The 21802-nt window shown below is 54.9% G+C and overlaps 1 protein-coding gene across 3 annotated transcripts; it reads right to left on the bottom strand.

Annotated features, from left to right (window-relative positions):
- Positions 1-265: 265 nt before the first annotated feature.
- Positions 266-19598, bottom strand: MAN2A2 (mannosidase alpha class 2A member 2). Of its 3 annotated transcripts, XM_033100276.1 has the most exons (25): positions 19428-19594; positions 19014-19203; positions 18556-18616; positions 18028-18177; positions 17262-17519; positions 17047-17191; positions 16768-16939; positions 16203-16330; positions 15845-16018; positions 15256-15442; positions 13040-13217; positions 12557-12759; positions 12209-12391; positions 11951-12065; positions 11662-11729; positions 11351-11516; positions 10627-10863; positions 10300-10422; positions 9871-9985; positions 9513-9646; positions 9164-9305; positions 7399-7532; positions 5361-5555; positions 5133-5243; positions 2568-4485 (listed from the first exon to the last, which is right to left on the bottom strand). In XM_033100276.1, the coding sequence occupies exons 4-25, from the start codon at positions 18157-18159 to the stop codon at positions 4333-4335; spliced, it is 3453 nt and encodes a 1150-aa protein (XP_032956167.1). In that variant the 5' UTR covers positions 18160-18177; positions 18556-18616; positions 19014-19203; positions 19428-19594; the 3' UTR covers positions 2568-4332. The 3 variants fall into 3 exon arrangements, with proteins under 3 accessions (XP_032956165.1, XP_032956166.1, XP_032956167.1); XM_033100274.1 differs by having other exon boundaries at positions 266-4485; positions 5133-5555; positions 19428-19598; XM_033100275.1 differs by lacking the exon at positions 19014-19203 and having other exon boundaries at positions 266-4485; positions 5133-5555; positions 19428-19598.
- Positions 19599-21802: the final 2204 nt, after the last annotated feature.

Genomic DNA, 21802 nt, shown 5'->3' with positions numbered 1-21802 from the left:
CATTCTACAGAGTAGAAAGAAGCTCGGAGAGGTGAGAAGACTTGTTAATGATCAAATAGATGGAATAGTGACAGAATCAGGACGAGAATCCCTCTCTTTGCCATGCTGCTGGGCCTTTTTAACCAGGGAAGAGTGAGCACAATTGAGGTCACTAACCACACAGGACATAGTAAAGACCACGTCTGAAGGGGCCAGTGGATTTGGATTATTAGATTATTAGTCTGAGGCCTCCTTAGATAATCTGTTTGAGCCAATACAGAAAGTATTTGTTTTTTAAAATTCACAATTTTTTTTTAAACAATCAGAAACTTACAGAAAAGTTGCAAGTACAGGATGTTACTTTTTTTCCTGAACCACTTGAGATTAACTTACTGACCTGATGCCCTCACCCCTAACTAAATACTTTAGTATTTAGACAAAGAAATTCTGTATAATTATACAACCATCCACATCAAGAAATTAACATTAATACATCATTACTATCTTAAGTCTGTGATAAGAGGGTACCTCTCGGTTTACATGTATGCTCACTTTGGCTTTTGCTGGGCCGGCAATCAAAAGTTTTGCTTCTGGCCTAGAATTAGAATGCTTTTACATTTCAAATATTTCACTTAGCATTCTTAGGCAGCAGCAGTTGAGGCGGCAGCAGTGGAGCTGTGCTTACTCCTTTAGTTGCTCTAGGCATTCAGACAGGGAAACCCCAGTCTTTCTAGCTTCTCACAGCTTCCACACCCAATGCTGTCTTAAATCTTCAACCCTGTTGTATTCCACATTCTGAGAAGTTCTCATCCCCAAACCCACGGAGCCTTCCCGTGCCTAGACTACCTAATTAGGTAGAGTTCACTTCCAGTTCAGGTTTAGTCTCAATTAGGGAGATCCAAAGTCAGGAGCAAAAAGGGATAGAAGCTCTTTGTAGACCCACTTGGTGCTGGCAACTGAATTGATTTCTCACTGACTCTAAGTAAAATTGAAGTTATCAAGAATCTGGTCTCTCCTAAGAGAATTAAGACAAAGCCAACTATGTGTATTGCTCCTTAAAGTGTTTTTTGTACATATTTTTGTTAGGGGAAAACAAAGATGTTTGGAGATCTCATTTTGGTGCTAAGCCTCCTACCCAGACTGTGATTCCCCCTCTATGAGGGCCTGAGTGTCATCATCTAAACACAGTGACAGAGTATGGTAAGCAGGTCAATTTCAGGTTAAAGATGTCAGTCTCTCTACACGGGTGTTAAAGGTTATACTCACCCACCACGCAAGCCAAATCTGGGCCTGGCTCACCCTGCACGGGAGGACACAGTTTGAATCTGCCTTTCTCTTTGTGGTTCCAATGGCTATAGAGCCCTCCCTTCTTCATGGAAACGGATGGTTCCAGGTGGACGGAGAGGTGCAGCGAGGAACAGAATTCCATCCATTTCCAGTGGTTGAAGTTGCTTGTGTTGGGTCCTGGCTCCAGTTTTGATTGGAACTCTCAGAACTTTGAGGCCTCAGTGCCAGAGCTCCATGGTCAAGGGTTGCTGCTTGCCTTAAAATTGTAGGCCCATTTCCAAATTACATGTGCAAAAGAATCACCTGGGAGCTCGTTAGAAAGCAGATTCTTTGGCCCCTACTCCCAGAGACTGGTTCAACAGGCTGTGCCCAGGAACTTCCATGTACTATAGGAAGTTTTCTTTCTTGCTCTTGTCACATCAGTGTCAGGGAGCTGTGGCTGTGCTCCTTAGACCCTCATTCCTGACTGAAGGAGCAGCCCCAGGCAGGACAGGCCAGAAAGCAGGACTCTTGTGGATCCTGGAGCACTCATTGAGCAGTGCTCTGTTACCTAAGTTCTAAAAGGCCAATGTGTAGGATTAAACCTTGTCGTTCCTGGCAGATGAGTAATTTCATTGTACATCTAAGACATCCAAAGGTAATTGTCTTTATTCTGCTAATTCCCTAGGGGGTTCAGAGGTGATCCCTTAGCATTTGATTACAAATTATACTAGCAAATAGCACCTGCTATAATGTAATTGTTCAGCATCCTTTATGAATACGATCACAGCTCATATTTACTGAGCTCTTACACGTGTAGGCACTATGCTAAGCACTTCACATAGATCCTCTTATTTCTTCCACGATGATATAGAAGGACTCTCTATGAGGCTGACAGCCCCAAGCCTGCATGGTCTGAAAGAACTCGTTTGTGTCACTCCTAAACTTTAGGGAGCTGTTTAGCAAGCCTGGTGACTTTCTCTAAGGACCCCAAAGCAAGCTTTTCTCCTAAAGTAATCATACTCACCAGTTTTTTAAGTGCTGCAAATATTTTCTCCCAAATCTGTCATTTGTTTTAATTTCAGTGTTTTCTATCATATAGAGACTTTCAACACTTTCTTGTGGTAAATTCTCTATCTTTTCCCTCATTATATCTTTTAGGTTTCGTACTAGTTTGGAATAGACCTTCCCACACCAGAGGCATAAAAATACCCTGTATTTTCTTCAGTAATTTTGTAGTTTAATTTTTTTTCGCCCCCCTCTGGAACTGATTTGGTAAACTGTGAAGTAGAGATCTAGCTCTTACTTTCATAGACAGCCAGTTGTCTTAAAGTAGTGTTTATTAAATTATCCATCTTTTCCCCACTCAAAATACTCCTTTTATCTTGTAGTACATTTCCGTATAGCTGGGTCTGTGTCTGGACAAACTCCCATTTGTTCCATCAGTATCTTTGCTCACACTCCAGGTCACACTGACCATCACGGTCACTTGGAAGTCCTCTGGGAAATCCCGTAGGACAAGTGCCGGCCACCCACCTAACACCGCCACCCCCAACTCCTCATTACTCAGAATTCTCTGAGTATTCTCACACATTTCCTCTTCCAAATGAATGTCAGAACCTGTCAAATTCCACAAAGTATCCAATCTCACTGGGATACATGGAACCTAGGGGCTGCCTTGGTACAGGACCATGACAGGTATCACCGGGTCACCTTACAGACTGCGCTTAACAGGTCCTCAGTTGACTGGCTTGAGATTGTACAGGTTGGCCATCCTGCATCTACAAAGACAATTGTGACTTTTTTGTCTCCCTCATCTGCCATACTGCAGGGGTGAGTAGTGCCAGGACTTCCCCAAAGAATAGGAGGTCCTTGGCTAGTTTCTGACGGAATGGGAGTGCTGCGGTGTTTGACCCTTTAGAATGCCATTAACTGTTGGTTTCCGATCGAGACCTTTATCTCAATTAGGATGTTTCTTGCTAAGCTTAACTTCCTAAGAGTTTTAATAAGGGATAGATTGTACATTTTGCTGAGTATCGTTTCAGCATCTATAGAGACTATCATAAATGTTTCTCTATTAATCGAAGCTGAAATGAAGGCTGATGAACAGCCAGTGCCCCCTGCTTTACTCACAATCCCTGGTCCCTGTCCAGGAACCGACTTCTGTAGACAGATGTGTGGACCGTAAGCTTCGTGGCCTGACTGAAGGGATGGTGCGGAAAGCCTTCTCCGGTTGCCCACGCACATGGGGTCTTGGAGGCTTCACTTTCTTTCCAGGGAAAGGCTCAAATACCCCCATGATCAGAAGCAGCTCTCGGGGACAGTGGTGTACAGAGTACAGGAACAAAAGAGGAGTCAGGTAGGTGGAGGACCCCCCCACGCCCTTGCCACCATCCCACAAAACAACACACAGACCACGTGCCCAGTTTGAGATGGGGGGTTTGTACCTGCAGTGTCCTATGACCTCTAGCCATGACAGTCTCTAGTGAGTCCTTCCACCACGCTGCAGGCCCTGGCCAGGGCGTGTAGGCCCGGGGGCACTTAGAGTGGAGCCATCACAGAAAGCGGTGATTCCTTGTACTCCTCCACCCCCCTGCTAACTCTGGGCCCTCCCCTCAGCGTCCCTTGGCTCCTGCTCGTCACACCAGGATAGACAGTCCCTACATAATCACAGGATTCCCCTAGAGCCAGCTCTCGCCTACAGTGACCCTGACGCTGAGCTGTTACCCACTCAGACTCCACTACCTCTCCTGCTGCTTCTCCATCCTGTTTTGGGAAAAGGATGGATGCTTGAGCCTGTGCCCAAGTGGGCAGCCACTCACCCCAAAGCAGAGGTTGGCCCTGCTCATTCTGACCAAGGACCTTCTCTTCTTGATCTCACTAGCGTCTGCCCTAGCTACCCAACACTGGGCTGTGGGTTGCCCCCGAACGCAGAAGCAACAATAAACAGGAAATGAGGGCAGAGCCCAGTCTGTCACAGTTCTGAGAGGTAGATCGGGACAGGATAGCCAGTGCGGCTTGTCCAACCCGACCTTGTGTTAGAGGCAGTCTCTGTAGATGAACTTTCTCTTCAGGCCACAGGGAGTCTTAACCTAGGCGGAGGCGAAAGGTGGCAACCTCCATGGGCTCCAAGTAGATGTCCGTGCTGTTGGAGGGCGAGGCCAGAGGGTACAGCAGAGTCAGGGAGGTCGGCTGCAGGAAGCCCACATCCAGGCCCTGGAAGAGGCTCCCCAGGGCCACCTGTGCAGAGGAGAGAACGGGCAGGGCCGTGCTGGGTGTTGACACGCCAGATGAGGCAGCTCTTCCTCCACATAACTTGGAACCCCTTCAAGATCTCACAGAGGCTGTGGCCCTCAGCAGCAATATGCCTTCGTACGCATGTGAATTTGCATTCAATCTCGGGGTCCCTGAGATGTGCTCAACCCCAGAGCCTATCCATGGACCCCAGGGTAGGAACCACTGCACTGAGCTGGGAGCAGAGACCGTGTCTGGTTCACTTGTGAATCACTGGTGCCCAGCAACAGATCTAGCACATGGAGGCATTTATCAGTGCCAGCTTAAACAGGGGCTGGAGCTTACAAAGTCACAGCATGATGGTGTATAGTTATTTCTGGTGATGTTTACTTTGTTTGATAGAGGTCTCTACTCAGGGCAAGGTTCTCCAGCTCTATGCCTCATCTAGCACTTGCCCCTGTCTGGCTTTGAAAACACATGTCAACAGCTTCCCCCTTTCTCTCTAAAAAGCCCCAGGGTGACCCTCTTACCCCCATCACTGCCTGACCTCACTGCAGTCTCACCAAGCTCTCTCATGCCTGCCATTCCCTGTCACCCTATCTCCCTACTTCCTCTCCTCAGGGGCTCCCTTCCCACACTTGGGCCCTGCTCACCTTGCCTTGGCTTGTGGTGCAATTGAAGCCCAAGTTCTTGGCCTCAAGGCCACAGTCAAAACCCTTGCGGTGTAAGATGAGTGCGGCTTCTGCCGAGGGCAAGGTATCGTCCTGGGTGACAGACAGTACAAAGGTATTGTCCAGAAGGTGGCCCTGGGACAGGGAGGAGTCTGGGGAAGACAGGCCAGACTTTGGTCCTGAAAGCATAGGGTGGAGCAGGATACTCACCTCAGCCTGGAGCGTTCGCAGGTTGAGCAGGTGAAAGTCACAGGGCGGTGAGGAAGCCAGAGGATGAAATGAGCGCAGACCGGGGTCTGGGGGCTGCCTCTTGGCTACGGGCAGGGCAAGTGCTGGGGCATTCAGGGACGTGGAGGTCAGGTGGCTCAGGAGGGACGGGTAGCTGGTAGAGTGGCCATCGGGGACCTGCAAAGTGGGCCAGACGTGTGGGTGAGGGAACAGAGCCGGTGTGAGGGTTAGAGTGGGGTAAAAGCACAACCAGGTGGGTTCCTTTGGAAGAGGTTCCCTGATGGGTCTGGGTGTAAGGGTTGCCCAGGACCCTGCAAGAGTTGCCACCTCCCATCGCACACAACTTAGGGCAACTTCACTAGAACCTCTCTTTGACTTTTTTGGGTTTTTGTTTCCATTACACTATCATGAGCAACAACTCCCATCACACAGAGATTCTCAGTGCAGGGAGGATGGAAGACAGACAGATGTGAGCTTCACCAAGGCCTATGGGCCTCTGATGGAGAAGGTCATCCAACTGACCCTGTGGTTACAAATATGACCCCAGAGCCACAGCACCAGCCCTGATTCTCGGGCCTAGTGGTTCCCACAGCTGCGCTGAGACTACCTAGATGGCTGACCTGGACGCCACACTCACGGGCCGAAGATGAACTTGCCTCCGAGACAGCTGCTTTCCCATATTCTGGATTTCTGTCCCTAACGGCACCCTCTTTCCAGTTGCCCAGAACCGCTCACTTCCCTTGGCCTGGACGTCCAGCTCCAGCTCCGCTGTCCTCCCATCCATGCCCGACTTCTCCCTCCCATGGCTTAGGTTCAGGCCACCACCATTTCCTGCTTGAATGACCTTTACACTGTCCCTCCTGCCTCCAGTCTCTCTTCCAAGCAGATCCACCATACCCTGCTGTTAGAGTGACAGGCTTACGGCAGAGTCCCCACAATGTCCCTCCTGGCTCAGATCCATCACTGGCCTCCAGGATCAAGTCCAGACTCTTATCCAGGCATTCAAGGCCATTATGGTGCCAACCTATCCCCCAGGCTAGCCCAGCGCTGGCCATAGAACTTCCTGCAGTAATGGAAATATGTATATCCACACTAATACGGTAGCTGCTCGCCACTTGTGATTAGTATGAAGAACTGAACTGGTTATTGTCTTTAGTTCTAATTAAATAGCCACGTGGGGCTAGTGGCTGTCACACTGGACAGGCAGCTCTGGTCTGAGTAGACTCATTGTTCCCCATTCACTTGGTCTTTCCTGCCTCCCTCCCTGTGCCTTGGGTCAGGTGCGTAGATCAGACCCCCATTCATCAAAGCTGTGCTTGGATGGCACCTCCTCCAGGAAGCTGTCCTTGACCTCCTGGGCCCACAATGCTGTCTGGCTCCTCGGGGCCAGTGGACGTGCCCATTATCTGCCTCCTATTTTCACACATGTGGCTTGTCCCGCACCCCTACCCACGAGTAAACTAGAGGGCAGCATCAGTGTCTTATGCACTGTGTCCCTCTTATGCCACAGAACACAGCCAGAGCTCAGGATCTATTAGAGGCACAGAGACGGGAGACGGAGTCCATGATCGCAGGCTCCAACTGCAGTCACAACTTCTAACGCTAGTTCAACACCCCTCACGGGCCCTTACCTCTCGGTTACTGGTCCTACTGCTGTGAAAGACCAAGTCCCTAAATATAACTGCCAGTTTGGAGTAAAGGCAAGGCTGGTGGGGGCAAAGAGAGCCATGAGATGAGCGGGGCTGGCGTACAGGACTGGAGAACAAGCGGCCAAGGGGAAGAAGGATGTGGAGTGCAGCAGAGGAAGGTGGGAGGTGAACACGAGAGAGCACAGGCCACGGGCTGCAGGAGATGGAGACTCAGAGCGTCAGAGTCACTCCCCCCAACCCAGGAAGCAAGCCATACTCTCGCCCTTCCTGCCTACCTCTGGCTCTGCTCCTCAAGCTCTAGGCTGGCACCCCAGGGCCGCCCACAGGGATGGGCCTGACCTGGCTCCCTAGGAGGGAGGCCCAGAATTTACCTCACTGCCCAAGGTTCGCCGTTCCAACAGGAGGCGGAAGTGGTTGCAGGTTCTCTTGTTGTCCTTGAGCCCTTGGCCTAGGCCCCGGTTGTCGTCCTGCATTAGCCGCCGGTCCAAGATCACCTCCAGCTGGCCTGGGGACATTAACTGTGAGTCCCTAGCTTGCCTCCCCCATTCCCAAGCAGACAGTGACCTCTGGAAGAACCCCAACTACAGGCCCTGGGGGAAAAGCCCAGTGGGCTGGCCGGAAGCTGAGTCACTCGGGAGAAAAGGAAGCCATGGAAATTAGACCTGGAAGGGGCATACAGGACTGGAGAACCGTCCTGGCGTATAGGCACCAGCGGCCTGGAGAGGGCAGGCTGACCCTGTCAGGTCACTGCCCTGCTCCGTGACTCAGGAGTGTGGCCGGGCCAGGTGCCCAGGCAGGGAGCTGCATCTAAATGAGCTACATAAACTCAACAAGCAAACACAAAACTGCCATCCACAGCTCTCAGCAGCTGCTGCTGAGGCCTGGAGCGGACAGGTTTCCTCAGGCTGCGCAGGTTCTGCTGTGACTAGAACACACGCTCTCCTGCCCTTGCTCTATGTGGGAACAGACTCCAGCTCTGCTCCCCTCGTCAGTCAAAAGGTGGACTGCAGAGAAGACAGCAAGATGGGAAGTCAGGCAGAGGTTCAAATTAGATGTCATTTGGGGGTGTCCTAGGGAAAAGAGATGGCAGATGATCACCTTGGCTTTGTTTTCTAAACATACTTCGGGACAGGGCTCACCACAAAGCTGACATGCTTTGGGATGAGGGTTTTCCCAGTGCCTGTTTTTTCAAGAATCGCTTGAGGGGAGCCCACACCGATGGCCCTACCCATCCTTCCACTGCCCCAGCCCTGGTTCTGACTTGGGTGGTTCCTCAGTCTAGTTAGCCTGAGTCATCACAAAAAAGATAGACGAAAATCCTAAAATGAACCCTGCGCATATAAAACAATCATTTCTCAGCACGCTTGCTGTTTCACAGAAGGGCAGAGAGAACCAAGAGGGAACACTGGGCTCTGTTAGGAGTCGATGGCACAGACAAAGCCGAGGGAAAGTTCTACCGCTGGGGTGGTCCTGGGCTAAGGGGCTGCAGAGCCCCACTCCTTCTAGTTGGAAGTCAGGTCCCCACTGTGCTCGCCACTGGTCCCCACAGAGCCTGGACCGGGCATTCTGGGCTCACCCCTGCACGGAAGCTTCTTCAGGAAGACAGAAGGCCTAAAGGTCTGAAGGCCATGGATAAACTGTCCATTTACCCTGAGGACACGGAGCCACCTGGGCTGCTCGCATGACCAGCTCCAGGCCAGTGCTCCTGGTGCCCTTGCTTTGACTCTTAAGAATGTCATTCTCTCTTTTAATGACCATGGGTAGGAAAACAGTACGTATTTTTCTCCTTTGCTAAATATGTTACAATGTCGATGCCCTTTTCCAACTGTCCCTGTCCCATTTCTGGCCAGAAGGGGGCTGCACACCTCAGCTGAGAATCACCGGTCCATATTCTGATGCCTCTTTGAGGGGATGCAATAGGGAACCCATCCCCCAGGCGCCTCCATCAGGGGAGAGGGGGACCACAGGCATGTGTCTTCCTCCAGCACCTGTGTGTGACTGACGGGTGCTGTTAACGGCTCGCCCCTTCTCCAGGCATGGAAAGAAGGGGAGACCTGCGGAGTGGAGAGGCTCGGGGCGGGGTGGGCTTCCCTTTCTTGTCCTTTACCCTGTGCATAGCTTCGGTTCCCCACTCACCATCGTGGAGGCTGGAGACCCCCAGGGCCTGGGCAGTGTGCAGGGTGAGGCGGCTCTGGGCGTCCTGGATGTACGCCATGACTGGCATGGGGTAGAAGTTGGCCTGCAGGGGCAGCTTCTTCAGATACTGCCGGGGCTGCACCTGTGGGGCAAGGCCAGCCGGTCAAGGGCATCTGCCCCCTCAACTTGGACCTCAGGGGGGGTTCCCAGTTTGCAGGGGTCTCTGATTCTCTCGCCTGATTCTTTCCTCTCCATCAGGACAGAGCACCCCGGTGCCGGTGACAAAGGAAAAACCCAGTCCAAGTTCTGCTCCGAGGGGTCGCCATGGCCCCGGGCCCCCAGGAATTACCTGAAAGCCATTGAGGTCCGTGAAGAAGGTGCCCTGGCTGTCAATGTCTGTGTGGATGCGCAGGGCCAGCTCCTTGTTGACATAGTCCCGGATGTCCACCAGGGACGACACGTCCAGGGACAGCCCCTCCACCCCTGGGCACAGGGACAGAGAGCCTGAGAGTCTGAGCAGGACAGGCCGTGCCCAACCCCCAGGCCACTCCCCACATGTCGGGACAACCTCTGCTCCAAGAGAATTCATTGAGCATCACCCCGTCTCCAACGACAATTTGTTGGGACCAGATGTATGGCCAGGACGGGCAAAAGGAAGAGCACGTCACAGCCTGTGTGGACCTTCCTCCTCTGCAGGGCGCACGCACCTGGCAGGTTATAAAGCCGGACCACCTGGTGAACGTGCTCATAGTACGCCACCACCTCTGAGAAGAAAGGGCCCTCGGTGACACGCAGCACAGGGGGATCCTTGGGGACATAGGGCTGGAGAAAGAGCAGATGGCAGCTGAACCCACAGCACAGAGGGCAAAGCAGGGAGGTACCAGCCCAGGGTGGAACAGGGAAGTAGTTCCCGGCAGGCTCTGGCCCGAGACCCCTGGCTGAGGTGGGCCCAAGCCGGCAGATCGAGCTCCTGGGCCACTCCTCCCAGAGGCAGCACAGCGAGGCCCCAGCAGGCACGGCCCATCCTGGAAGCAGGCCCGACTCCCCTCTTCATGGCCTTAGCTCCCAGGATTCCTGGTGCCCCCCATCAGTGAAGCCTCCAGCCCGCTGGGGTTTGTGAGGTGTCTTTAGGATACCTGGGCCTCGCCGTCAGGCAGGAAGAGGTAGGCTCCACTCTTGTCTTTGGATGTGCGGGTGCCATAGACGAGGAACTCCATGTCCACGCGCTGTTCCTGCTCCTCATCCACCCTTCGGATGCTCTGCCAAGAAACACAGCCCTGACCCCTGGCCCCACACCGGCATGTCAGGCCTGCCCCCTGGGAGGGCACGGACGAACTTCCCCAAGAAGCCATGCCCAGCGTCCCCTGCTGTCCGCTCGGAGCCCAGCCGAGCCAGGTGCCCTCTCCCGGGTCTGGGCCCAGCGCCACGCACGCCCTCCTCTGGCTCCCACCCTGGCCCTTTACCTTGAGGAGCCCACTCAGGCCTGAGAACCAGACCTGCATGTAGTGGTTGCTGAGGGCGAAGTCACTGGTGCCCGAGTCGATGACGCGAAGTGGGAATGCTTCGTGCCGGCTGACGGTCAGCTGCCGGCCGTGCAGGTAGACGCGCACGGAGGAGGGCAGGGTGCGGTGCCCATCCAGGCCCAGCTGCAGCTGCAGCACACCCAGGCCCAGCGCCGGTAGGCGGGTGGGCACAGACACCTGGGGGCACAGGGGCGTGAGGAAGTGCCGGCCACAGCCTGGGCGTCAGTTCTGGACGCAGGCCTGGGATTCTAGTCCTGGAGCCCAGGCAGCACTCTGTACCCACCGCAGACTCTGTCCCCTCCTCTGAAAATGGAGGTTTTATTATTTACCCCTTGTCCGACTGTTATGAGTCTCAAATGATATTTGAAAAACTATGAAATAACCACACACTAAGCTCTCACTAAAGAGTAGCTAAATGAATGAGGGATGGGGCAATATAACTGCCATTTTTACTCTCATCACTATGCCGAACTTCATCTTCCCTTTGAGGAGACTCAAATCACAGGAGTGACTGTCCTCTGGGCCATCCGTCTCCCCAGAACACCCGCCCCAACCTGGGGAGTAAGCAGGGCCGCAAAGCGCAGGTTGGAGGCTGGTGCTGAAGGGGAGAGACCAAGGGTCAGCAGAGGGCCAGGGCCAGGATCCGCTGCAGAGCCCGCCTCACCTGGTAGACATCAGGGACCATGTCAGTGGCCGAGCTCCAGTGTGCGCTGATCTGCACCGCCAGCGGCTGACCCTCCTCCGAAAAGACACGCACCCGGGGTGAGCTGACCAGCAGGGACACCACGCTGAGCCGCTCCTGCTCCAGTGGGTTGAAGAGCACCACGTACCTGGGGGTGGAAGGTTGGCTTGCTCAGGAGGCCCTGGTCCTGGATGGCGGAAGCAGGGACAGTGGCCAGGTCAAGAGTCCCCGGGTGGTAGGCAGGTGTGGGGGCAGGAGTGGCTTTGCCTCTGTGCCGGGCTGGTGTGGCTCACCTGGGTGAGGACTCCAGCTGGATCACTGTGCGCTCTGGCAAGGCATCGTGATTTAAGCGGGTGTCATCCTAGAAGTAAGTGTGTGGGGAGAAGCCATTAGGGGCTCGGCCTGACTCAAGAGTCCTGCCTCCTCCCACCTGCGCCTGTGCCGGATGGGGACCACTGGCTGCTGGGCACAGGTCTTCAGCCCAGGACGGGGAAGGAAGGGAGGAGAAACACCCTCATACAGAGCTCTGGGGGGGACCACACACACCATAGGGTCCCTAGTAGACCCAGGAGTGGGGCTCACCATGTGGAGGAAGGGCACCTCAGGGTCAAACTGGTAGGTCTCCTTGTCCCCCAGCACCAGGTAGTGAGCTGCATTAACGATGACCTGCTTCAGGCTGACAAGGGAGCGCAGCAACCTGGGGGCGGGAGAGGGGCCTGTCTGCCTTGCTGGGGGTTGGGGGAGCCCTTAGCAGGCTGAGCACCGCCCAGCACCATCCAGCACGGCCTTTCTTTGGGACGGTGGGGGACATGAAACAGACAGAGAGGGGAGGGCTCCCACCTGACCCCATAATCCACCACGACTGCCTCCTTGGCAGTGCCAGTGATGGCATCATGGTGCTGGAAGAGCCCCAGTGTGCGCCGAGCTTCTGTCAGAAGGGCGAAGTTTGACAGCGGGTACTGGCTGGCCAGTCCGGAGCGGCGGGCGTGAGCGACAGCCAGGCTGTACAGAATCTCTGCCCCCCTGCCCAGAGAGACAGGTCAGTGCCTGCCGACACCACTTTTCCACCACTTTTCTACCTGCCCTGCTCTCCATGTCTTTCTACTCCCTTCAGAGCCAATCCAGCATTCCCATAATCCCCAGAGACCTGCTCAACTCCCTCCAGCCCGGAAGGGGGGCGGGTCTCACCGCAGGTGGGCTTCCAGGACACGGTCCAAGCTCTTGTAGAAAGGCCGGGAGGTGTAATAGCCTGTCCAGTAATGGTCCTCCCGGTCCGCATAGGAGAAGAAGTCTCCACTTAGCACGGGAAAGCCTGGAGGCCGGGCCCCTGGCTCCACCCCCGTCTTCTTGTACAGAGCATCAAAGTAGTCAGAGAGGGTGCCAAACTGGGCCTGTGGGGACCCCAAAACCCACTCCCATCAGTGCCAGAGCCTCCTGGGACTGAACTGTAATACAGTCGGGGCAAGGGGCGGATCCTGCCTACACGGAGGGCGGTCACTGTCGGTCCCACCCTCTGGACCTCACACACAGGGTAGGAGCCTGGGAAAGAATTCTAACAGAGAGGGGGAACCAAGCCCCTGCTTTGCAGCCAGGAGCGGGGAGCACGGAACCTCAGGGGAGGGGCTGGGCTGTGGCCCTGCTGAGAGCCCTGGTCTGCGGTGTCCCTCGCACCTGCACGTGGAGGTCAGGCTTGCTGTTGAGGAAGTCGAAGAGCCGCTGGTAGTTGGAGAACTGAGCGTCCCACTCGTGGGGCTTGTCATAGCGGAAGTCATCGCCCAGAGGCACCAGCAGGACGTTGCTTCGGAAGAGCCGGGACTTCTTACGGTACTGGTCCAGGAGCAGGGCTGCCCTGCGGGTGGGAGAGGGAGCGGCGTGTGTCTCAGCACAGCAAGATCCTGAGCACAGCCCGTCTGAGAGGCCCCCTGCAGAATCACCGCCGAGGAGCCACTCGCCTGCGGTGCACACCTCCTGAGGCGGGAAACCCTGTCCCAGGAGCCCAGCCTTCCCTGGACAGTTCTGACACGCAGACAGCTCTTCCTGTGCTAGGCGTGTGCATGCAGGGCTTCAATTCCCTGACCCCACGCAGACCAGATCAGTCCTCCTTCCCCGTGGGGCTCCTTCAAATGTACTGAAGACGTGCCCACGCTTCAGGCTACAATCCCAGCTCCTCCACCTACTTGGTCCCTACACGACAGTCTAGAATCTGCTCACCGGCAGGTCTCTGAGCAGCCCCTCTGCCAGCGCCCCTCAGAATGAGGGCCCAGTGCTGGATACGGGGTCCAGGGTGGGCTGATGTGCAAGCCAAGACAGAACCGCGCCCCAGGTCCGGCCGGTGCTCCCATGGGAGCAGGGTGCGTTCCCCACCATCGGCAAGGTTGGCGGCCCCAGTCACCCCACAGCACTGGTATCAGCTGCCGTGTTCTCTGTACGGGACTCTCAAGGTCGTTTCTCATCCTGAACATTTTTATTCTGTTTTCAGAAGCTAAGGGTGGAAACCTTACATCTGTATCTAATAAATCTTTTCTGGTTAGATTTGACTCACATCCCAAACTGCGGAGATCTTTTGGGATCTGATCCTGACACTCCAGCTTCATTCTGCCCCCCCCAGTTAGTGATGCAGCACTGGAGTGAGGAGCCCGGACTCGGGAGCCAGACCACACAAATCACAGCTCTGCATGGACTAGCTGAGTGACCTTGGGCAAGTGACTGAACCTCTCTGGGCCTCAGCTTCCACAAAATGAGGATAACGTAACTACCTACCATCAGAACGTTAAGAACTGCATAAATGAGTATTTGTTACAACTTGAAATAGGGCCTGGCACCTAATAGGAACTATATATAAACGTTTATTTTCTTTTTCATCCAAGTTACTGGTAAAATCAAGAGAGACACAGAGCCTTGTGGCGTATCAAAAAAGCCCCTTTCTCTCTTTAGACCAACCTACTAATTGGCGTGCTGTGGGTATCACACACAGTTCACCCAGCCACTAATCTACTTAACCGTGCTGGTCAGCTTTACTTTTCTATTTTGTTCTCCAGAGAAGACTCCTTGAACACATTTGCCCCTAATTTATCAGCCTAAGAAGGCTTGCAAAGGAGAAAATGAAGTTACTCTCACGACTGGCTCACTGCAGACCTGGCTGGCCGCTGCAGGTCACCGCGGCTGCTGTAAGAAAAATCCTGCCTCCACAGCCCTCGATGCTCGCTTGGAATCAGCATTTACATTTCTGGATTCTGCAAACAAAAGACCACTTTCTTCCCCATTAGTCACATGCTTCACCTCTTGGACATCATGGAAATCGGAGAATTGCAACATGAAAACCAGTTCAACTTGTTATATTCTTGAGGCCAGTCCACTTCTGGCAAAAGCGCTGTTTTGGATCACTCTTAATCGACACTTTCCCGGGGGGCCTGTTTCAGCAACAGTGACATGGGGTCCCTAGTGATTCTCTCCAAGGGAACGGGCCTGCTTTCTCAGAGGCTGGAGGCTGCTGGGCAGGACTGAATGTGCACATGGTTGGGTTCCAGGTTCTTGGAACACTGAGGACCCCAGGTGACTTCGAGCATGGCAGGACGCCGGAGCTCAAAGAAGGCGTATTAGGCTAAATGTTGGAAGGAGCTGTACCCAATTTGGGAATTATTCACCTCTGCGTCAGCCCACCGGCTCTGACAGTGTGTTATGACACTGGAAAATACGGTCATTTAGGAAAATAAAACCATTCTGGTGAAGGTGGTTCCTTACAGCATCTCCAGTTTCCCAGGGACACTTGTAAAGGAGCGGCCACCACAGCGGCTGTGGGCCTGAATGCACCACCTGAGCCCACCCCCATCTTACGAAGCCCCCATGCAGCAGAGCCCAGACCAGAGCCCAGGGTTCGGGGCAAGTACCTCTCGGCCACGTTTGCCTCTGTGATGGCGCGGGGCGGCACCTTCCAAGGGCAGTTGATGCGCCCCCCAGGCAAGCGTTTAAAATCAAACTGGCAGCAGATCTTGGGATCGGGGCCACAGGTGTGGGGGACATCGTAGCTGTAGAAGGGCATCATGTGGCAGAAGATGTCTGTGCTGGAGTCCGAGTCTGCAGATGACACAGTAGGCAGTCAGCCACCGGCCAGCAGTGGCGGGAGCTGGGCACAGGGGTGCCAGCAGGGTGGCAATCTGCTCCGGCTACAGGCAGCCCTGACAGGCGGGGAGGCTCGACCTAGACTACAGGCCGCAGAGGACGTGCAGGCCAAGGGTCAGGACACAGGAGGGCACCCCCTCAGGGGATGGCATGCTCAGACCCTCGGGAGTGACAGCAGGCCCCACAGAGGCCAGCGGTCTATGTGATCCCTACGTAACCTGAAGGAGAGAGCTTCAGGCGGTCTGCACCAGTGCCTGTTGGTCTGCTCTGAGGGACCCTGGGGGTCTTGTCTCTGAGACCCTTGCCCTTCCCCAGTGAGAACTACCGCTGTACCCCCTCCACCCTTCCTGGCCTTACCCCAGGTTTGCCTCCACATGAACTCCAGGCTGTGGGTGGCAGCAAAGTGCTTCTTGATGGCATAGTGCACCCTCTGAATCAGCATGCTGGTCAGGTTGGCACGGCGCAGCAGGTAAGCCATGGTGGGGCTGTGTCCGAAGGGGTCCACTGCCCAGCCCGAGCGCGGGGTGGCACCTGGGCAGGGGCAAGGAAGCCAGAGCCCTGACCACCTCAGCGCCCGTCCTGCCACCACACCGGGCCCTCGCTGGGGGCATTAGTGTAGAAAGGAGCCACCCCGCCAATCCCTGCACCTTCCAGCCCCCTGCTGCCCTCTGGGCCCAGCTCTGGGGCTGACTCCCATTCCTGAGCCTGGCCTCACCGAGGTTTTTCTCCAGCCACTGGTGTCCCTCGATGAGCTGGTCGATCAGTGCAAAGTAATGGGAGTTGGCCTCATCTGGCATCACCCAGCCTCCCGTCGCAATCTCCAGCTGCCCGTTTCCCACCAGCCTGGAGTTAAGGACTCACTCTCAGCATGGGGCGGGGACCCTTGCCCAGTCCTGCGAGACGGAAGGTGCCGGGACCTGTGTGCACTGGCCTCACTGAGGCTCACCCAAATCCGGGACCCAGGGAACAGACATGCACCCCCCTCTCCTGCCAGCCAACCTCCGTGCTCGCCTGGCCCTGCTTACCTCCGGACGCCACCTGTGCGTCCAGGAGCCTGGCCCACGCTTTCTCTCCCCTTGTGCTCAGAACTTTCATTTCTCCAAACACAGATGACCCTCAGACCAGCTCCTGCCTTCTCCTCGGCCGCTCCACAATCACTCATCATCCCTGCCATGCTTTCCCTCGCCTCTCCTGCCACTATGCACCCATAGCCTCCAGCGAGACCTGCACACCCACCCTAGGCCCAGAGGACAGCCCTCCCACGCCTCCCTGGCACTGGCCTTCGCACTGCTGCTCTCTTTTGGGCATTGATGTTGCCCCACCACTTGGCGAAGAAGGAGACCTCGGCCCAGAGGAAGCGTCGCCGGGGGTCCTCCTGCAGCTTGGACACCATGCTGTTGAGGATGTGCTGGGTCTGCTCCGCGTAGTACTTCTCGAAAGTCTTGATCCAGCCTGGAGGCCGACACAGGGTCCCCTGAGGAGGCCACATCGTCCCTCCCTTCCCTTGCCATCAGAAAGCCCACTCCGCAGCCCAGCTCCAGGGGCCTGCTGGCCCTCACCTGGGTCATTGTGAGAGTGGGGCACCACGAACACCTGCAGGTCTTCGGCGTCCCAGTCGTGTGGTCCATAGGAAATGTCGAAGCCTTGTTTCCACACCCCGCCATCCACGTTGTCGAAAGGCAGCTCCTCGGACACAGTCAGCATCTGCCAGGCAGGAGAGCAGCTCAGTGTCCACACGTGGCCACCGTGGGTCCTTGCCAGCCCGAACACTTACCTGCAGCTCTGGCTTCTGTCCCCGGCCCCCCAAAGCAAACTGGCAGTCTTGAGGGGAGATGGAGAAGAAGCTGGGCCGGGGCTCGGGCAGCACCACCCAGGAGCCATTGCCCGTGTAGTAGGGCAGCAGGGCGGGCGGGCCCTCGGCGTGGGCGGTCAGCTCCAGCACGGACTCCTTGATGTGGCTGATGATCTCATGGTTCTCTTCCAACAGCTGCTCCAGCTGCTCGATGCGGTTCTGCAGCACAGAAATTTGGCTCTGCCGGAAAAACAGAAAGCGATCACCCTCCGCTCCTTACGCCTCAGGGAGGACCTTTGCCGGGGCCCACCTCTGAAGCCTGTGAGCCTGCCCTCCTCAGTGGAGGGCAGAACCATGAACCTCCAGGGCCACATGGCTCTGGTCAGCTCAGGGAAGAGCTGCGAATCTCCACAGAGGACTGCAGTCCTCACCCTCTAGCCCCAGGGTGACAAAGGTTTCACCCCACATGCCTATTCTCAACAGTCGGCGCTGCCTGCATGGAGCACTGACAAGGATGCATCCGGGCTCGGGGGGACAGATGCACAATCCATTAGCAATGTCGCCAGGCATTCAGGAGACAGAACAGCCATCCGTCCATCATGCCATTTGCCCCTTCCTTCTTCCTTTGTGTCACTGTTTTTAGATTTGGGTTTCTAGAAAAACTGCCTATTGCGCAGGAATGTTCTGTCCTGAGCTGACATGACTGTCCAGATGTACATGAAGACATCAGCTGCCAGGCGTGACTCACCCGGGGGAAGTTCCCGCCACTCTGATGCCGGGAGGGATCATGCTGTACTCGGTCCAGCATGAGGTAGAGGGAGAAGACAGCCACGCAGAAGATAGCAGCCCCACACACCGTCACCTGCTTTTTCAGCTTCATACTGACCTCCACACACACCTGGCAGGAGGGACACAATATGGAGCTCCAGCACGCAAAACCCCTTCGGGGGACTTTCCACCCCAGCGAGCTCCTGCGGCTGCTTCCCAAGGAGCAGGAACCCCTATTTGCATGACTCCCAAGAAAAGCAAGCTTCTTAGCACCGACTCCAGACACTGGCTATGGATCCTGACCGCAACTAGAGCTTATTCTCTTGGCTGAGACACAGGCTGGGCCTGCCTCGGCCTGGTAGCACCTCTCCTCTAGGGTGAAGATGAATCTCTCACCCTAGGCTGATGCTATAAAAAAACACGACCAGATAACAAACTTCCCAGTTCTGACTACAGAGGTCACTATCACACAACCTCCTGATTATAACCAGCTTCTCAAAGAGCTTACCTACAAGAAAGGGGCAATCGGGCAAAGGAGGTGGGTGTCCAGGCTTCTCCACCATGTGCTCCTAGGTTCAGAGGAATAAAGCGCTGTTTTGATTTAAAACGTATAACCAAAGCCCAAACAAATCGACAGGAAAGGCTTTCTCCCTGCCCTCTTGGATCAGACTGGTACTCAGCAGAAACAGTGCCTGGCACAGATTCCCTATCACTAAGAAATACAGAATGAATTTAAAAAGAAGCAGTTTATGTTTCTACCATAGAGTGAGTCTGTCCGTTAGTTCTGATTCTGCAGTGGCTAACTTTCAGTCTCTGGTTATACAGCATTTAGAGGACCCCCTGGGAAGCCAGGAGTGATTGATGTTGAAGACCCCCTGGGCAGAGATAGGGCAGGCAGGGCTGCTAGGTTGTAGGGCAACTTCAGACGACCAGAGCCCGCTGCCCCCGCCCGCGGGCCCTACTTGCCTGCTCCACTAGGGAGGCCGCAGTTACCGGCCCAGCGTGAGGGGAGCAGCCGCCTAGTCTCCCTCCGGCCCGGGGCCCAGATCTGTCGCCTATGCCTTGTGTCCTACTTAGCGCGATCTGATTCCGCTCAGGAGCCTCCGGGCAATATTTTTAGCCCTTGGAGGCTGGTTCCAAGCCAAAGTGGGTGGAGCTGGGGAGAGACAACAGTTGGATCACCGGGGAAGGAGGCACCTGCGCCGGGTCGGCCGCCCACCCACCGTCCCTCCCCACTCCGCGGGTCCCAGGACCCGGACTTCTACCCCGTGCGGGAGCGCGGGCCGCATCCCATCCGGAGGGGCCGCTCGCGCTCTTGCTGCCCCAGCCTGGCCGCGGCTGGACAGCCGTGCCCTCCCACGCGTCCGTCCCGCGCGTTACCGTCAGCAGCCGGCCTCGCGCCGTTCCGGGCCCTGCCGGCTCCGCGGTGCCCCTCACATCTCCAGGGCGAAGGCCCGCGCGAGGCAGCGACGCAAGGAGGGCGGCCGTCCGCCCACCCGTCGCCCCGGCTCCGCGCGCCGCAGCCGCGCTCCCGCGGGGCCAGGGCCTCTGGCACGCTCCGATGCGCCCGTGCCCCCCTCTAGCGGCCGCCGGCAGAGCAGCGTGCGGGGCGGAGGCGGTCGCACCGCCCCGGGCCCGCCCGCTCCCTGGCCCCACGCGGCCCCGCCCCGGCTCCGGGGACCGGCCCCGCGCCTCCCGCGCGCAGAGCGCCGCGGACCGGGGTCTCAGCGCGCAGCCGCAGTCCCGACCGGGCCTAGGCGCGCTGCGGGCCCGTGAGCATGGGGTGCGCGACTTTATTTTGTCTGAATCTTACGAGAGTAAGCACGTTATCAAACACGAGTGGAAACATTCCTCCTCCGTTGCACCAGCGCAGCGGCGGATCACGTTTTCCGGGCCCGCCCTACTCAGCTCTGGGTAATCCTTAATTTCATGCAGCTACAGTGTCAGGCAAAGGGGTGCTGCCTCCTGTCGGTGTGGTGCTTAATCACCATCCCTTTGCTGCTGGCCACCCAGCGAGTACACCACCTAATTTGTCCTGGTGGTTCTCCTTTTACTGGGCGTCTGGGTTGTCTGTACTTTTGCAGCGTAATAAACCATATTGCAATGAACATCTCCATGAATTTCCCATGTGTCTTCCTTTTAAATTATTACCTCAAGACAAATTCGCAGCAGTGCGGTTACCTGGGCAAAAAAGGGCGGCTATAACTGGTGATACCGGCGTTCTGCTCCGTAAAAGGGCTGTGCCCGTTTCCACTGTCGATTACAAATTGTTGAAAAGCGCTTAAACAATTTGTTTTGTTTTGTTTTGTTTATCAACCAGATTTAAAATGCCATCTCACTGTTTTAACTCCCATTTCTTGGATCACCATCAGGAATATTTTTCTAGGTTTATTTACTAACCAAATGCCTGCACTAAGGTGCTAGGCCTAGGCTGGGTCCATCGTCCTCTATGTCTCTGTGTTTTGCTCTGTGTTCTGGGAAATTTACCTTCCAACCCTTCTGTTGAATGGTTCATTTTGGCAATCATACTCTTAATGTTCAGGAGCATTGTTTGTTCTCTGCTAGCTCTTTTTTTAAATCACGATATAACTTACAGGATATGGCACAAGTCTTAAGGGCACAGTTTGATGAGTTTTGATAAATGTATACATGAGTATAACCACAACTCAGACCAAAACACAGAACATTCCCACCACCGCAGAAGGTTCCCCTCTGTCAAGAAGTCGAGCAGTCCCCAAGTGCACTGTGGTGGCCACAAGGATCGTGATGCAGCTGCCACACTTCCACAGACTCAGCAGCAAGGAGACGACAAGCCCTGATGGATCCAGCATGGATCAGCTTCTTGCATCCCTAAGTCCCACAGGATGACAATGAACCGAAAGGACTGGATGACAGGATGACAGAGGGTATGGGAGTACATCACTCTGTGGCTAAGGAGCCAACTCCAAACTCCAGCCAAGAAGCTGTATAGCCGTGGCTGTATTCTCTGAGGAGGGGCCAGATGGAAAGCCCTGAACTCAGCTGAAAGTAGGAAGATGGATGAGAAATGGCCTGGTGTCCGTCTCCCACAAGACAGGGTAAGGAGGTTCCTTTCTAGGCTGTTTATGTCCCCTTGCTCCGTGAGTAACTGTAGTGCATTGTGTCAAGACTCATGTCAGACTGCTCAAGCCTTGCCACATGGCCCATGAAGAGACATACAAGTTAGTAAGGACACCGTGGCTGAGCTGTTCCCCTCCACTCTCACAACCCTTCCCATCAACACCCCTCAGACACACCAGTTTTGACTTCTCTATAGTTTAGTTTTGCATGTCCTTGAATCTCATAAAACAGAATCGAAAGTATAGGCTCCTTCATGTCTGGCTTCTTTACTCAACATGTCTTTGAGATGCATCAGTGTTGGTGCGTGTATCAGGGTGTATTCTTTCTCCTTGCCATATAGACATTTGGGTCATTTTCAGTTTATTCTGATCCTAACTTCTCTCACTCCTTCCGGAAATTTAATTACTCATATATTGGAATCCCACATGGTTCTTAGGCTCTTTTTTTGCCCCCATTCTTTGTTTTTCGCTCTCTACTTCAGTTTAGGTACCTTCTATTAATCTATCTTCAAGTTCACTAATTCTGTCTTCTGATGTGTCCAACCTTTATCCTTTAGTTCAACGAATTTTTGTGAAATCTATACAATGAGTTTGTAATTTCAGACGTGGAATTTTTCAGTTCTACTTGCTCCTTTGATTCTTTAAAAAGTAGATTCC

This window comes from Rhinolophus ferrumequinum, chromosome 28 (genome assembly GCF_004115265.2).
Source record: "Rhinolophus ferrumequinum isolate MPI-CBG mRhiFer1 chromosome 28, mRhiFer1_v1.p, whole genome shotgun sequence".
NCBI lineage: Eukaryota > Metazoa > Chordata > Mammalia > Chiroptera > Rhinolophidae > Rhinolophus > Rhinolophus ferrumequinum.
The sequence above is the reverse complement of the archived record's forward strand: the minus strand, read 5'-3'. Positions and strand labels throughout refer to the sequence as shown.